Source organism: Sander vitreus, chromosome 16, assembly GCF_031162955.1.
Source record: "Sander vitreus isolate 19-12246 chromosome 16, sanVit1, whole genome shotgun sequence".
Classification (NCBI taxonomy): Eukaryota; Metazoa; Chordata; class Actinopteri; order Perciformes; family Percidae; genus Sander; species Sander vitreus.
In genome coordinates this window covers 13,958,851-13,975,925 of record NC_135870.1, presented here as the reverse complement: position 1 = coordinate 13,975,925, position 17,075 = coordinate 13,958,851, and the positions used below count along the sequence as shown (strand labels likewise).

The window sequence follows — 17,075 nt, the reverse complement described above, 5'->3', positions numbered from 1 at the left end:
AACATTAAGCAGCTTAAATGGCCTTTTCAACTTTCAAATACTGCACATCTTAATGTGAAAAGAAACACTTAGAATCTACATACAGGTTCAAAATATAATTTATGGGGTAATTTTGTGGATGGATAATATTAATAATGTTAACTTGATTGTGGTCATTTTCAAAAATGACATTAAAGTTGTGGCACAACAATTGAGACATCTCTGAATGACATCATTTACATTAATCACAAAACACCAAAAACGCCAACATGTAGTTCATCTGTGAATTGATAATTTGCTACTGATTATGAACTGCCTGTATTATGGCATTTACAGAGTTTAATTTACTGTCCAAGTGAGGACATGCATTCAATGTTACACTGACTTTAGCTTGTTAAGAGAAGTCATTTTGCACTGAAATTGCACAGATAAAAAGAATAGCCACTTCATCATATTCACGTTAGCACTATATATAGTTTAAGATGATTACAGTAGGACACGGTCTCATTACAATGACCTAGTTAGTTAATATAGCCTAGCAGTCCACATACAAATACGAGTAAGCACTCGTAGAGCGTGTATCTCCACCATGGCTGCACAATTCTCCATATTTGGTAATTTAACAACAGAAAATGTTTAGAATTTTTCAAACTGCATCCAGTTCCAGATCTGCAACTAAAGAGACACACACACACACACATCTCTCCCATAGACAAATACACACTTTTTATATAAATCAAACACTAAATTTAAATATAACAAGTGCAGTGCCCGTTGAACGGGCCGATTGCTTGGCCTGTGGTATTGCTGCTTGTAGAATTCATCAAAACCAAATTGTACCCAAAAATGACTTACAGAAGGACCCCAAACCACTTAATATGCAACCCCTGTATACCCTACTACTAACTTACTGATTTACATTGCAGATTCAGAATGTAATCACAATGACAATGTGGAGTAATCAGACATTATGGACTCAGGGCGCAGTGTGCTACCCAACCGGCCCGTTATGAGAGCTAATCAGCACATATCTGTGTTAATCAACCACCAGAACCGGACTGTTTGTGTGTGTACACAGAGAGAGAGAGAGAGAGAGAGAGAGAGAGAGAGAGAGAGAGAGAGAGAGAGAGAGAGAGAGAGAGAGAGAGAGAGAGAGAGAGAGAGAGAGAGAGAGAGAGAGAGAGAGAGAGACGTCTCGTGTCGTATGATCGTTAACGAATTTAACACTTCAGCAGAGGTGTTCATTTCCATACAGTTTTTAGTGGCTTGATGGTTAACGGTGAAGTAGGGGATTTGATTCGCGGGGGAATTTTGGCGACAGTAATGTTATTAGTTAGCAGTATACTTAATTAACCTGGGGTGAGTCTGATGAAAACTGATGTGTCAGCCCGGTTCAGCTCTGAGATTTTCTAGCATTGCACAGCGCTGTGAAGGAATAATCTCCGTGATTCTGCCTCTGGTTAGAAGTGGTGAATGTAGGTTACAGCTCACAGCTTTCCACCAAACACGGACAATGATGAGACTCAAAAACAGTGTCTGGTATCACGCTCTGTCTGCCACAAAAAACTCTGTAGCTGGTTATGCTTTGCATGTGCGGGATTCTGAAACGTCCTTGAATTCGGGAATTGTCGTTTGTTTATTCAAAGTCAAAGACAGTCAAAAGTAGTGCTACTTTGCACATTTTTGTGGGTCTGAGGTGCCGTGCTGTGCAGTGTGAGAGGGGGAGTGGCCAGTGGCTAGAGCAGCAAAAGCCAATGTGTGCTTCTTTTATCGATATATATTTAACTATATCTTTTGCATTTCTAATCCAAACAACGTCAAGTTTGAAATCCATCGGACTAACGGTTCTAGAGAGATGCGCATGACAGACAGACAGGCAGGCAGACACACACACTCCTGCAATTTATAGATAGATTAAAAGGGGCAAATTGAGTAGAAATAGGATACAACAACGTAATCAAATAAATGTAGTGCAGTAAAAAGTATAATATTTCCCTCTGTAATGTGGTGGAGTAAAAGTATAAAGGAGGGGGGCTCTGAAAGGAAATGTGAGTGTGACTAGTCAACTACTGTACTTCAAAAGCATGTCAATTACAAGAGGAAGGGAATCTCAGTGAAGTATCAAAGATGGGAGGGAGAGGGGGCAAAACACTTGACAATAGGACAAACTTCAGCAGTGTCTTCCACTATCCACATCTCATCCCTTTCATCTGTAGTTTGATCACACTAGATACACAGAAGCATTAATCTTTTCATGGGACATTATGATCAGATTGACTTAAACTCATCTTGTCAGATACGTAAAAAACTGTGGATTAAAGGAATGGGAGATAAAGAGAGAAGGCCACAATTGAGATATGTCCCATGTCTCCAGGACTATTGATACGTTCACACATGCTGAGATAATGATACAGGAAGAGGCAGGATGCCGGTCTTTTGTCAACTAAGGCCCAATAAAAAAGCCGGCACAAAGATTCAAAAGGCTAAATACACCCAGTGGCTTAATGTGGGGGGGGTTTAAAAAAGTTTTCTCTTGATGTCCTCTGACAAACGGGAGCAACAACAAAAAACTGCAGCTCCTGAACCAGCTCTTGGTACTCTCAAGAGTCTTTCATGATAGTGTTCGGCATTTGAATCAAAAATACTATTTGATATTCACTGGGAACTACTGAACCATTCTTCGAAGATCGCCTGGTTTCCTTCATAAGTGAGGGAATAAGATGAACCCTGGTTAATAACACAGATGATTTCTTGGCCATGTACAAACTTGACTAGGTTTCTAAATAAAGTTTTTACAAGAGCATGTGTGCACAGCATAAGCAAAGACCCAGGACAGAGAAGGCATTGCTGTGGCAGCAAAAACACAATTTTATGATGACCTGATTTCTCCTAATAACTTGGGTGTCTTGTGGGCACATACTCAATCGGTAGATGAGAGGCACATAATAGATGATACTGTAATTATAGGACTCAAGACGGGGCTTTAGCTCTTTTCATGTAAAACTTCCTCTTCTTTGTTGGCACTTACTACACTATTCAAACCAACTATTACGACTTGATGCTGCATTTGAAAGAGGGGGACATCAAAGGATTGACTTAATGCGGCTGTAAAAACCCAATCGAATAGAAATGAAGACGAAAAAGCTGACTGGTAACTACTCTAGTTCAGGCTTGCAAGTAGACTGAAAGACTGTTTTCTCAGAGAAAGTAGCAAGTCAGCAGAAAACTGTACACCATCTAATAGCATACTAAGGTCTCTTTTCTGCATGTTCAAACAAGTTCTACGCACGCATGCACGCACGCACGCACGCACGCAAAAACACAAAATGCTGCAGAAAATGTTGAGTGTGCAATTTTAAGGAGTCTGCTCCTTATTTAAAAAATATATATATATTTTAGCCTGTTGACACCTGCTGAACAATGGCTAATTACAAGCAAAAGTACCAGTAAAATATTTGTATACTTTCGTTATTTACTATTCTTATTCTCATTTTCACCTTATACTTACAATGCTTATATTTACATAGGCTAATAACATGTACTTGATGTTTGTGGAACTACGTCTGTGCCATAGAAAATTGTACCAAATTGTTGGTCACCAAAAAATTCTTGGTTGAAAACCCTTTCTGAGGACTCATGAGTGAGAGTCTAAAAACAGAGAGGGAACATTTTGGCCTTGGAGGGATCTCAAAACGCAAGCAGAGCTAAATGCTAAGTATTCCCCCTGTTTGAAGATCCTTTCTTGACTCCTGCCACACTACAAAAAAAAAAAAGTCCTTCCCTCTCGCTCTGTCAATTGCTTTAGCCGTTTCTCTCGCACTCTCGGTCTCATACACACAAGCACACTAAAGATAGGCCTAGCCATGGTTTATGAGGGCGATTACGTTAGCCTCAAGGTCTGCAGGCTGTGTGAGCAGCCAAACATCTGGGAAGCAGCTGGTAGTTAAAGCAAGGACTACGGCCTGGGCAACGCTGGCCTTTATTGTTCTGCAGTCCCTGACTTCTCCAAGTCCACTTGCCCTGTAATTAAACTACAATGCAAATGAGGGATGAGAAATGATATGGCTTCTTGGAGATAAAAAATACGCAGCTAGTCAAGACACCACATAGCCAATGGATAATTTGCATAAACTTTTCAACATGTAAAACTGCCAGAGTTCTTACGGAGCAGACATCATGTGTGAAAAAGGCGTATGTCATAACAAACCCTTGTTTGATTTACACTACTGGGATCACGATGAAAGAGAGCAAGTGAGTGATAGGGTGACAGGTCATCTTCACAAATCTAAAAAAGGTTTACAGCCACCATATCATGTCTATTTCTTATGGCCAGACTGAGCACTTACTTTGATAACAGGACCCGTTTCAGATTCAGCTGGTTTACTTCCTTCCTACCACAGTAGAAGAGGTTATGGGCATGTCTGCTGTGGACTGAGACCAGTTAGTTTTGCTTGTTTGATCATAACCAATCTGTGGCAACAGCCTTTGCTGCTGTTGCCTCACTGAAGCCACTGTCATTTTAAAAAAAATAATATCTGTTTATTAGGATTTGCAATTTCAACATAACACAAACAAGTCGCACAGACAGCATATGGCGTAATCAGACTAAAGACAAAATTGCTATTGTGTAAGATGATTTGTACATGCCGCTGACAAGGCCTGACCACGGTCACCACGAGGTGCTGGGTCCCAATGCCAAGGTCATTTCTCAGGTATACATTGGGTAGAAATGTCTTTCAGGGAGTTTGAAAATGAAACGCAAACTTTCAATATATGACTAGATGCTCCACGCCCTTGACCCGCAGCTGACTGGATGAACGCGTCGCGTGGGTCTGGCTGCTCGAGAATTTCAAACGACTGTCATGGTGGCGATCTCATATTTTACGAAAATAGTTCACCGAAACGTGTTTCTGAAAAATTTTAAGCGAGAAATAGGCCATGCAGTTGCTTAATCTGTCTTCATTTCAGATCGACAAAGGTCAGTTTGAAAGATTTTTGTCTACTTCTACTGGATAGTCGCGTCGCGTTCAACGGATTAATTTGCATAAAGATGGGCAATCGGCCAGATACTCACAACCGTTGCTTCAAAGTTAACGGTCTCTTGCCCTTTTGATTCATTGCGTAGAAGGACGTGCGAGGGATAAAAAGAATAAACCTTAAGAAAGTAAAAACACCACACAAAACTAAAATATTCTCCCAAAAAGCATATCAGATTTGTTTATGAAATGAAATGATTAAAAGACTTTTTAATAAGGATAATGTAGGCCAGCTTCATTACAATTAGAGCTGCAGCTCACATTGGGCTGCAACATTGTTGTTAAGAGGGATTTCTGTTGCAAATGACAGTTTGTGATTGTGACAGTGGTTGTTCCAGTCATACACATTTTTACCACATAAATGAACTGTGTACACACACACACACACACACACACACACACACACACACACACACACACACACACACACACACACACACACACACACACACACACACACACACACACACACACACACACACACTCTCTCTTCATGGGTCAGAATCAAACTCTGTTTGTGAAGCCCTGGAAGAGAGTGAACAAGCGTGCCCTGTTATGTTTAATTCCTCCACCTGCTCCCTGTTGTGTTTGGCAGGGTGGGCCTGGGACCAAGCCTGACTTACTTTTTCCCAGACACATTCACAGCATTCATTCATGTGTACTTCGGCTTCAGTGTAGGGATGAAAGGAAGGACTGAGAAAGAGGGGGGCAGAGATGGACACCTAGAGGCCAAGAGGTCATCGCGCTAATATTTTCCAATAAGTATGTTGTCTCTCTGTTGTGTCAACCATTTCATTGTTGACATGAACTGGCAGTTAAAGCTTTGACATGACACCATTAGACAATGTCTCCATTGTTTTTCCAATGGTCTTAATAAATGAGGCATTATCTAGACTTTTGACCACAGTACCAAATGTAAAAAACGATTACATTTCAGCTTCAGATGCTCTAAAACATTCAGTTTGACTATAAACTCCTGTGTGGTTGTGTGTGTGTGTGTGTGTGTGTGTGTGTGTTTGTTAGAGTTTAGATTCTCTGCCCGAGCCCGAACTTCACGGGTTGGGCCGATATTTTCCGCTGCTATCCTCGGGCTGGGCCCTTGATCAAGCATTTGTGTTTTTTTAATCATTACTTTATTAGCCTAATTCGGTGGGGAGAAAGCTATGCCTCTCCAGCTTCTCTCATAGCTCTGGATAGGCTACATGTCCTGCACTGATTTGAGTGTGAGGTAAACTGTGCTACATCGTGTCTCCCCCATCTGCAGCACTGTTGTCGGCCAGTGCGTCAGCATGCAGACCGTGGCGAAGGACGGTATTAATTAGGTGATCGAGACAAGAAAGTCTCCTATATGGTTCCAGGGCTTTGATTATGTTGCTGCCTTGATCTGTTACCCACACTATTCGGCTGAGGGAGCTAGGGTCACGATTTTTTTTTTACGTTTCTTCATTCGGATCCATTCCATTAAAAAACAAACAGCGCATTTTACATGCTTCGTACTTGTTGCATTATTCATTAAGATAATTCTAAACAGATTTCTGTAGTTCAAACAACTAGGAATTGTAGTTGAGAACGTCAGTTATAACAGCCCACGTATTAAAAAAAATTGTCGGTTTAAAATCGGCTCGGGCTCATAATTACAGTTAATGTGTCGGGCCGAGCCAGGCTCGGACACAACGTGCACGGGTAGGGTCGGGCTTGATTTTTTTGGCCCCGATCTAAGCTCTAGTGTGTGTGTGTGTGTGTGTGTGTGTGTGTGTGTGTGTGTGTTGTGTTGTTGTAGCCCCTTTAACACCTGGGGCCCGTTTCAGGAAGGAGGTTTAACCAACTCTGAGTGTAACCCTGATCTCTGAGTTGACAACCACAGTCCGCTAACTTGTTGCTCTCTCTACCAATGTAAGTCGCTCTGTTTTAGGCTACGAAACGTGCATGCAGGCTGAAATTCAACCATGCCGTTTTATTGGGATAAAGCTATAAACAGAAGGAAACTCCGTTAGTTGCTAGGCTAATGGTAAACACTGCAGCTGTAACGTTAATGTGTACCTGAGTTGAGAACGGAGAAATGTCTTTGCTTTTCCTACCGTAGGAAAGGCAAAGACATTTATCCGATACAAGACATTACACAGGTAGGCTACTCTCGCATATAGACCTAATAGTCAACACGAATGGAATGTTATTATGCGTTATGGAACATCGCGCTTCCCAACTCGCGAAAGGTCGGATTTGCTCCATCTTTTGATGATAAGTTTTGTTTAGAAAACCTTGAATCCATGTAAGACACAATGTCATCAGACACAATCCATGTCATTAGAATCACTGCAACGTGCACACATGTGCAGGCCAATGGTTTTTTTGCGGTGATGACGGTGACGTGCTCAGACCCGCGGTAGGCGTCATGTGACTGCGGTAACCGTCCCAGCCCTAATTGCTGCAAGAGTAAATGCATAAGTTCCAATATAGTGTATTAATATCATATTTAATCATAAGTATAATATTACTGGTTAAATTGAACCTATAATCTAGTTCATTTAGGTGCAATCCTGCGGGTGAAAAAGTACTAGGCCTACTAATCCGATTCTGAGGCTGCAGCACCATCATTAACATAATTATAATTCATAATCTTTTATCTAAAGGGTTTACATCATTCACCTGCAATCCTGTGGAACTCCTTTTTAATGGCTCTTACTGGTTTGTGTCCAGGGAACACTACAAAAACGTTTAAAACATGTTTCAGAGTGAGTCACACTCTTCTGATGGCGCTTTGCTACAGTGGCTTTACTAATACCAATCACCAACGTTGTAAAAAAAACTGCCGTTTGCAAAAACACGCAACGCAACACAAAGAATCTGCTGGGATGTAGAGCATGTCCACGATGGGTGACGTTAGTGATATGAGGACGGATAAGGTTATGTAGGATACATAACTGATAGACTGACGTATGATTAACTCCCTGCGAAGTAATACAGCTTCTTCATCAACGGGATCGTCAACAAAAGAAAATGGCATGTTTTGAGAAAAAAAATTTTTTATAGTCTGCCTAACACAGTTAATAAACCAACACTGTTTTTTTTAATTCATGCAGATAAACTGTGCTAAAATGGGCCTGATACAGACTGCATGAATGAATGAGGAAATATAAAGAGAGCTGTGTCAGAGGGAGGAGACTTGGAGAAACTCCAGGTTTATTGAAGAAAACCTGCTCCCGACCAGGTTAGGTTCACAGGCTGTTACCATAGTGACTGACTCTGAGGTTAAGTTACCTCTCTTTCTGAAACAGAAAAGCCAGAGTTTCCCTCATCTCAGGGTTAACAAACTCAGAGTTTTCACTAAACCTGCTTTCTGAAACGGGCCCCAGATACTGTATGTTCAGCAGAATGGCTTCAAGGACAAGTGGTGGTGTTTTGGGAGCAACATGTACAGCCCTCTCTCACACTGATTTCTAAACAGCCTCTCGTGTCCCACACAGTATTTTGTGCCAAAAAAAAAAGATGCAGATTAGCTAGACAAAAAGGTATTTGATGAAACATTAAAAAAAAAAAAAAAAATGCTGAACTTCTTGGAAACAGGGCTGCAACAATTAATGTGCACCCCTATTTTCAATCACTTCAATGTATTTATTGTTTTGTTCACACATCAAGCAGCCATACGCTGAATCTCCAAGTGCATTAAATTGCGTTGTTGTCCTTGTTATTAGCCGTATGTCTATTTCTGTGTATGTACTTTAAGAGCTCCAAAAAGCCGGAGTCAAATTCCCTGTATGTGTTCACACTAACTTGGCCATTAAAGCTGATTCTGAGAAACTGATACAGCACGTTCCAAGTATGGAAAAAATATTTTTTTAAAAAGGTTACACTGCTCAATACCAGAACATAAACATTTGCACAGGAAATATCCTGGTCCTGCAATATGTGGATGACTGCAATACTTTACCCAGCATTACTTGAGATCGATTGTCCCACTAATTAGACAGACATGATTATTTGGTGAGGAAAACCCAGCATTACTTATATTAATAATCATGACCGGATTTCTATTTACATGTCAGTTACATTCCCTACATTATATTTCATGATTTATACAAATGTACACTCTTAAGGGAGATCAACTTTCTAATGGTCAACTGCAAACACTTTTATACCACAGGCAGCTCACAGAGTCGACTCCACAGACTTGTAGGCATGGATGGAACAAAAACACGCAAACAAAAGCAGCACGTTTATCCAGCGTGCACTAGTGATTCTAATCAGAGTTTTGTTTTGATGCCGTCTGCTTCTGTTCTGAGTCTTGGCGGTTATCCAATGTGTTGCTGATCACATGGCCTTTGGAAGACAGAGTCAATTGCAGACTCGGGCACTCGCCTCGTGTGAGACTACTCAATGAGACACTTCCTTCACACAGTTATCTTGCAGGGCGCTCAGCTAACAATTACGCGTCACGGTAGCGAGAACAGAAAATGTCAGCAGTTGATGAAGTTCAATTATCCACATTTTGCAAAAGGTGTGTGCAGTGTGAATGCGGTGTCTTTGCTTTGAGTGAACACTGAAACTAGATTATAATCATTACAATACACATTATTTTCTGTCAAACAAAGGCACGAGGCCACAAGCAACACCGACCAGCTGAATTAGTGGTTCTTCTATCACACACTTATCCTTATAAGCTCGATTATGCTACCACTGCTCAAACTCTTTTGTCTGTTTGTTTGACACAGCAGATGCAGCATCCATCTGTTCCTTATCCGATCTCAAAGAATGTATCAAGAGACATTAGTTCAACACAGACAGGGCTCATTATCAAGGATTACAAATGATAAGAACGATTTACATTCAAACCTGAAAATAAATAACAGCAACTCGATAAATCCAGCCATGATGTACTCTGCTGCTTTCAGGGACACTCTACTTCCTGATGGTATCAAAATCTGCTGTCTCTCTCTGATCAAAGCCACCGTTAGGGCTATATTTTGTGTAAATTATACTTAGTTATGCTCTTGGTCTCAGTATAACCTGTTTTGTATAATGTGGAAACAACAAGGCCAGTGCAGCTGTCAAAATATAAGATGGATAGCGGTGCTTTATGCTTCAAAGCAATGTGGGTGTGTTGATTTGCTGTGCTAAAAAGGCGTAAAAACTGTCAGCTGATCAAAAATGATAATAATGAGTTTTTAAAATAATTTTACAGCAGGCATACATAAACCTAATCATGAACAATACTATATACTATATTTTAAAAATCTAAAAGGTATCGATTTTCTTAGGCGATAGATATGGTCAGGGAACTGGACTACAAATGATCTGATGATCCGAATGGAGGCCTGACAGTGGAGGCAAGGTCGGGTTAAACTAACAATCTTACGATCAGTAAGCTTGTGTGGGCTTACATACAGAAACATCCTGGCGAGAACATTACATCTCCATGGAAATGAGCCTGAATTTTTATATCTTTGTGGTCTGACAATTTGCATATTTTATGGTTGTGGGTCCTTCGACAGTTTACGCAAGGCAGGGCTATAATGACAGGAAGGAAGATCCTGGGGGCGATATGTTATGGTTACTTAAATAGGGGGGACGTGGAGCAGGCTAACACAGGCTGTGTATCCTCCCCCTCATCAGATTTAGCATTAGCAATACAAGTAAATTTGTATTGATTCGCAAAACACACAAAAAATAAGGCCTTCTCCATCTCCTAAAAGAGCTGAGGTAGCTATATCCTTTCAGACTGCTGTAATCTTGTTCCCCATTTAGAGCTCGCCTACAAACCTGATCTGTTAAGAATGAGGTCAGGGTTCAAGGACAAAGGTGACTGATGCCCGCCTTAAAACCAATTTAGTGACTGGAAGATGTTCTCTGGCTACTTTGATAGTAAAGTTAATACAATAAAGTGAACATTTGTGATTTGATAAACCACAGAACAACAGCCTGTTTCATAGAGAACTACTGTTTCACTTTGAGTTGATTGACTCATAGTCAGATAGAAAGTACAGTGATCAGCACAGGACAAAGTATGACAAGACTAGACTGGGAGCAAAGTGTAACTGAAGCATTTAAATATTATCTCAAAATGTCAGGCCAGTATGTTCAGTGACCTTTATTGATTTATCTACTTTGTGAAACTATGGCCACCGAACAGGAGTGTTGCACGGAGTGGGACCTGTTGCGTCGCGACACCCAAGAGACGCAGTGTTTTGTACAGTCTGAAGATTTCTCCTCTCTGATAAACAGGGCCGCACTTGAAACTAAAAAATAGGACAAACTCTGCTGTTTAGAGATACACTTTCATTTTTCTCTTTCTAGCATTTGTCATGCTCATTCTACTGTGATACGCTGCAGTTACAGGGCAGTTGATTCAGTGGTTTTCTATAACAGAAGGATCCTGATCAAATTCTATTGTCAGTGAACGATTACTGAAGCATTTTCTACCCACTGACTGAAACTCTACATGCAACAAATCAGTGGTTAGAAAGTGATGAGAGGAAATAACAGTTACAAAAAGTAGAATGAAAACCAAACAGGTAAGACAGAGCAGAAAAATAGTGTGGAAGAGAATAAGAAGTGATTACAGGTGACAGTCGACCACATGTGGCCCAACAGCACATTAGTATTACAATTACATAAAACATAGCGTTGTTGACTTTTCATGGCTTAATCATGACATAATGTTGAATTGCTATTGTTATGCACCATTTGAGGAGGATGGAGATAGCCAGTATATGTGTCAACACTTCATGTGGACTGAACAAGGATATAACAATGTCACACATTAATGTATACTAGTGTTTTGTAGTAATAGGACATGATACAGAACATGGGGCAAAGGGTGTCAATCAAACTGCATATGAGATGATATCGGTGGAGTGCTGTACTTACCGCCACAGCTATCATGGAGTCGTCTGGTTTCCATTCTGCCTTCTGGTAGAAGCCAAACTGGGCAGCCGCCTTTGCAGACTCGATATAGCTGACTATCAAAACACTGGGCTGTGGGTGGGGAAAAGGGATATGGGAAAGAAAATGAGCACTTTAAACATACTGAAAGTCACAGACTGCCACACATGACACAAAAACAACATACTGTTACTGCCAAAATTTTCAAAAGATCAATATAAAATGTCTGGCCATTTCATCTGTAAATAACCTGTATAAAGTTACAGTTAAATAGGTTTGGGGTCTGAATGTAAGTGTCATTTATGACACAGGCTTAAAGTGCCCATATTATGAAAATACACTTTTTCTGGGATTTGGGGTGTTATTTTGTGTCTCTGGTGCTTCCACACGCATACAAACTTGGGGGGGAAAAAAACATCCATGCTGTTTTGAGTGAAATACGGGTTTCTGAATGTATCCTGCTTTCAGAGCTGGTCAAAATCGACAGGGCCGTCTACGTCATCGGCCAAAACATTTGGTGTGTGCTAACCACTTTAGCTAATACCACATCAGCTAGCTGTTTCTCCAACTTCGGTCAGTACAAGGCAGGATTAGCCGGGAGACTCCTTCTAAACGAGGGCACACTTCCAACTTTGCGTTGAATACCTGCAGACGAGGGACATGTAAGTAGTTCTATACAATTTCCATTGTAGATTAGGGTGAACTTGTGTGTGTTGTAGCAGTGTTTTGCCATTGAGAACGAGGTGGCTAACCGCTAGCAGCGTTAGCTTCTAGCTAGTAGCCCAGTACCTAGCTACTGTGCATGTGCGACTCCCAACAAAGATGGGATAGAAGTGTGATGCCTCACTCTGTAGCTAAAACAGAGAGCTCAACACTCAGGGTGAAAAGAGGAGCTGCAGCAATGTGCAATACAATAAAAATATGGTGTTTTTTGAAAATTAAACTATGTAAACCTATTCTGGTACAACCTGAAAATGAGCATAATATGGGCATTTTAATACTGTAATTGTCTTTAGGCTCTTAGTTAAACGTAATTTTAACTGAAACAAAAAAATTAAAATCAATACATTTTGGAGTGGTTTAATAATGAGACTGCTGGAGCAATCTAAAAGTAACCAAATACAAACACTGGACACAGCAACACCACCATGGATGAAAAAAGTATCTATTCAGCTGAAACATATTTTAAACAATTAGAAAGCATGATAACATGTTTTAGTGCTCACTTGAAGTGATATCTGCATTTTGTCCACCAGTGTCCCCTTCCTGGTGTGGAAGGTGATTTGTTGACACTTATTTGAACTGGCTCAAATGTTGGTTTTTTGGCAAAGAAGCAATACAGATAAAAGTCTCTCCCGATTAATGGGATGACTGTGATACCTGACTGTTGCTAAACTGCTAACTGTTAACATAAGGCTCATTTATTTTGAAAAATATCATTCAGCCCAGCAAACAAAAGCATGTTCAGTGGAGGCTACAGTTTCTACCATGCCACACAGACAGAAAGATGAACAGGCGTACACAGACAGACATTGCCTGAGGCAGTTGCCCTTAATTGGCCTCTACCCCTAAGTGACTACAGCAGATATTTATCTAGAACACAATACAATCGTCACTACCAGTTCATTCCAATCCCCTAATACAACACCACAGACAATGAGTATCAGGTTTACCTGAAGTCAAATAAGAATCATTGAGTGACATATTATTTGTAACTGTGTAACTGTATAACAGATGTTAAAGAGAATCTCTGGTAACAAAGTTAGTTTCTGAACACCAGAAACCTCAACACCTGGCAAAGCCCTATTCTAGAATCATTGGCATTATTCAACAACAAGTGGAAAACATCCTGCAAATAATCTATGGTTTATTGATGTTATAAACTTGTATAGTTTTACTTAATGCAATTTTAATAGCCCAGATTATTACTGAAGATGAATTAATACTGAGTTAGTCGCACTGTAATTGTGACGAAAAAACTGTTTTCCGACACGTTACAGTCTTTGACATTACAGGAAAAAGAGAACAGTAAACTGAATGGCTTTGGTCAGGTAACAAAAGCAGGGAAGGAGCTTGTGTAATTCCAGCTATGCAACATTAGATCTCGTACCCAGTAACCGTAATGAGAGAGCAGGTTTTAAGTATGTCGACCCGATAATGTCCCTTTCGTAGCATGAAATCTTAATAATGTCAAAGATACCTGCACTGGTGAAGCTTCCTCGTGGGAAACAGAAATAGAAACCTCTCTCCTCATTACTAATTGCAATAATATCAGATCACAATCAGAACAAACTCATTAGGTGTTCTGTAATTTCTAGTTAAAAAGGAAAGTCCGACCTGCGGCCATTTTGCTGCATGTCTTCCCCCTCTCTCCCCCCCCTTTCCTGTATACAGCTGTCCTGTCTTTTAAAGGCTAAAATTCCCAAACAATTATCTAAAAAAGGAAAGATTACTCCTGAGGTAGCCTCTATGATTATTTGGGAACTACTCTAACATACACATTGGGAAAAACATGATAGTTTTCATCCCCATCAAATAAACACATTTTGTTTTGCCTCCATACTCCAGTACACTGGATAAAGAATTAAATAATGGCAATTAGGAATAAAAAAAAATGTTTACCATTAATTTGAGGTTTGCACCTACTCTGTAGAAACTGTCTTCCATACACAGATCATCTGCTAAAATCCTGTATTTCCTTTGTTGGCTGGCTTAATAAAAGCTAATGAAAAATGTTAAATAGCAACACAAAAAGGTCTTCTGGAACAAATACTAGACATAATCACTTAGATAATGCATTTGTTTATGGATTACATATTTATTGCAAACCATTCAACTCTTTGACTGCAGCTGGACTAATAGTTAACTGTACCAAAGTGTCTTAGCTTCTTTGGTCATTGCACTCTACCTGAAAAACATTCACAATCCCTTCATTGTGTCAGTCCTGTCATTTGTCATCATTTTTACAACTGACCTTTTCAAATTTAAACCAATACTTGTTGACAGTTATTAAGTGTGTTTGGATAAATATAAAGGGCAAAGGAAATAATCAGGAAATACTCTTGCTTATTAATGTTAATGTCAAATAATCCATCAATAACTTTGGTTGTTGATGGATGTATTGATATTGTTCAGGTTTGGAAAAGTCACTCACTGCATCACCCAAACCCTGCAGGCAGACAGGTGTGTTGCCCACTAACACACAGGTAGACCTGCCAACAGAAAAAAAACTGAAGGACCTGAGTTTGCATGACAACATCTCAAATAAACAACCAGTAGCCTATACATCATTTCAACTGAGCTAAAACTGAAATGGTTTGAAGGGTAGTAGTGGCTCAAGTGTATACGTATTTCTCCTTCATTGCTAATTCCCCATGCTCCACCACAATTACATGCAGTCAGCTTGTGTAACTGTAGTAATCCCATAAATAATTACAAACGCGCAACCACACATGCAGGCACAGTTGCTAATTTTTGCAGGCACCCAGAGCCAACTAGGAAGCTACTATTGCATAACAGTGTACTGCCATCAACAAACTCCATATCTTTATTCCTAGACATGAGCCTGAGCTCCCACACTGTGGCAGGGCGGCAGAACAGAACAACTACAAGGCTAAACTACTGCGCTACACGGATTAAGTGATAACGCCTCGACTTAACTAGTTGGGCTCAGGCTGCACCGGTCGAGGATTGATGGGATTAAAGAGAATAGACCTGGACCTGGTGGCAAAATGATGGCTGAAAACAACAGGGGCAAGCAAGCTGGGAGGGGAAATGGCCGTTTTACAATCACCTTGAGTCCCCAAATCAGCTGAGCAACGTGCTAAAGTGTTTATAAATAGAAATATGTAGCAAAATATCTATATTGATAGATGCTATGATATGAAGCATGACAGACAGAAATATAATTTTCCTGACTTTTAGAATACCTTTACATGTTAAAAAACATGTTTTATATTGATGGTATATCACGATTACCATACTAATCTAATTAAATATCACAATCTTGTTATTGTATTGATATAGGGTTAAACTTGTCATATGTGTTTGCTTTAAGAAATGTATTTAGAAAAGTAGAAAATATAATTCTCGAGAAAATTGTGTAAGCAAAACCCTCCACTACATCCCTATTGTAGACGTGGGCTAGATAGTGCACTGAAATTACATAATGGATAGAACAGATGTGAAAGGTGCATGTCAAGAGGAAGAAGTTGCTTCAATCGACATTCCTGACACAATCTATTTCCTGGACGCCTCATTGATACTCATGGGGTCAGGCAGGCAAAGTTCTTAAGAAAGAGGGGAAGAAAAACATGGTTACATCCTGTGTGGGCCTCAGGAAATACGGTGACCCTGATCCATTGTTGCCATACCTCAATAATATACAAGCTGTGTGGAACGCAGACTGCTATAAACAATGTGCTCAACTGCATGTTATTAAATCAAATAGCCCCCTCCCCTTCCATATCAGCATAACAGAATCTGGTGTATTCAAAAAATGAGGATGGGAGCGTAGTGTAAGTTCCCAGGGCTCACAGTGGAGGGACTTTTCTAGGGACTACATCAGATGCTGGTGCTGGCACTAGAAACAGTGTTGAATGGGAAATCACCAAAGATTTCATGAGCCATTCTGCATTCTAGGTACAGGAGTTTCCTGGTAACAAATGGAAATCCTTTGTCGTGAGTTTAAAATATCTTGGTCTCTATGTTGAAAATAGGATCTCATCTGTGGAAGCTGCCACTGTCCCGCACATCTCCTTAATGTCCGACTTAAATATCAACTCACTGCTCACACCACAACAATTCTGTTCTGCTAGCATGGATCACAGGTTTATAAGCAAAGGGACCTAACATCACATGTCCCTTGGCTCTAGACCAGCAACTTCCAGGGCCATATTGAGATCAATATATAGTATATAGTATAGTTTCGTTAGTGAGGGTACCGGTTTCAGCAGAAAACCTCTGTGAAGTAGTATCAGTTTAATTCATGACTTACATCCCACTAATAAGGCCTTTGCTCAGGATTACCTAAAAAAATAAAAAAGCTATCCTCTTGTTGAAAAGACTACATAGAAAAAGAGAGCAAGTCCACAGATGGGGGACATTTAGAGAAAATAAAATCCACACATTGTTGTTGACATTGTTTCTGTATTATGCTGGTGAAAATAAAGGGATCAAATG

The 17,075-nt window shown here is 40.1% G+C and overlaps 1 protein-coding gene across 2 annotated transcripts in view; it reads right to left on the bottom strand.

The window, feature by feature from the left end:
* Nucleotides 1–17,075, bottom strand: part of ric1 (RIC1 homolog, RAB6A GEF complex partner 1) — a 40,027-nt gene that overhangs the window by 21,568 nt on the left and 1,384 nt on the right. For both annotated transcript variants that reach the window (XM_078271332.1, XM_078271334.1), the window contains exon 2: nucleotides 11,880–11,987. In XM_078271332.1, the coding sequence (XP_078127458.1) occupies nucleotides 11,880–11,987 (108 nt within the window). The remainder of the gene's footprint in view (nucleotides 1–11,879; nucleotides 11,988–17,075) is intronic.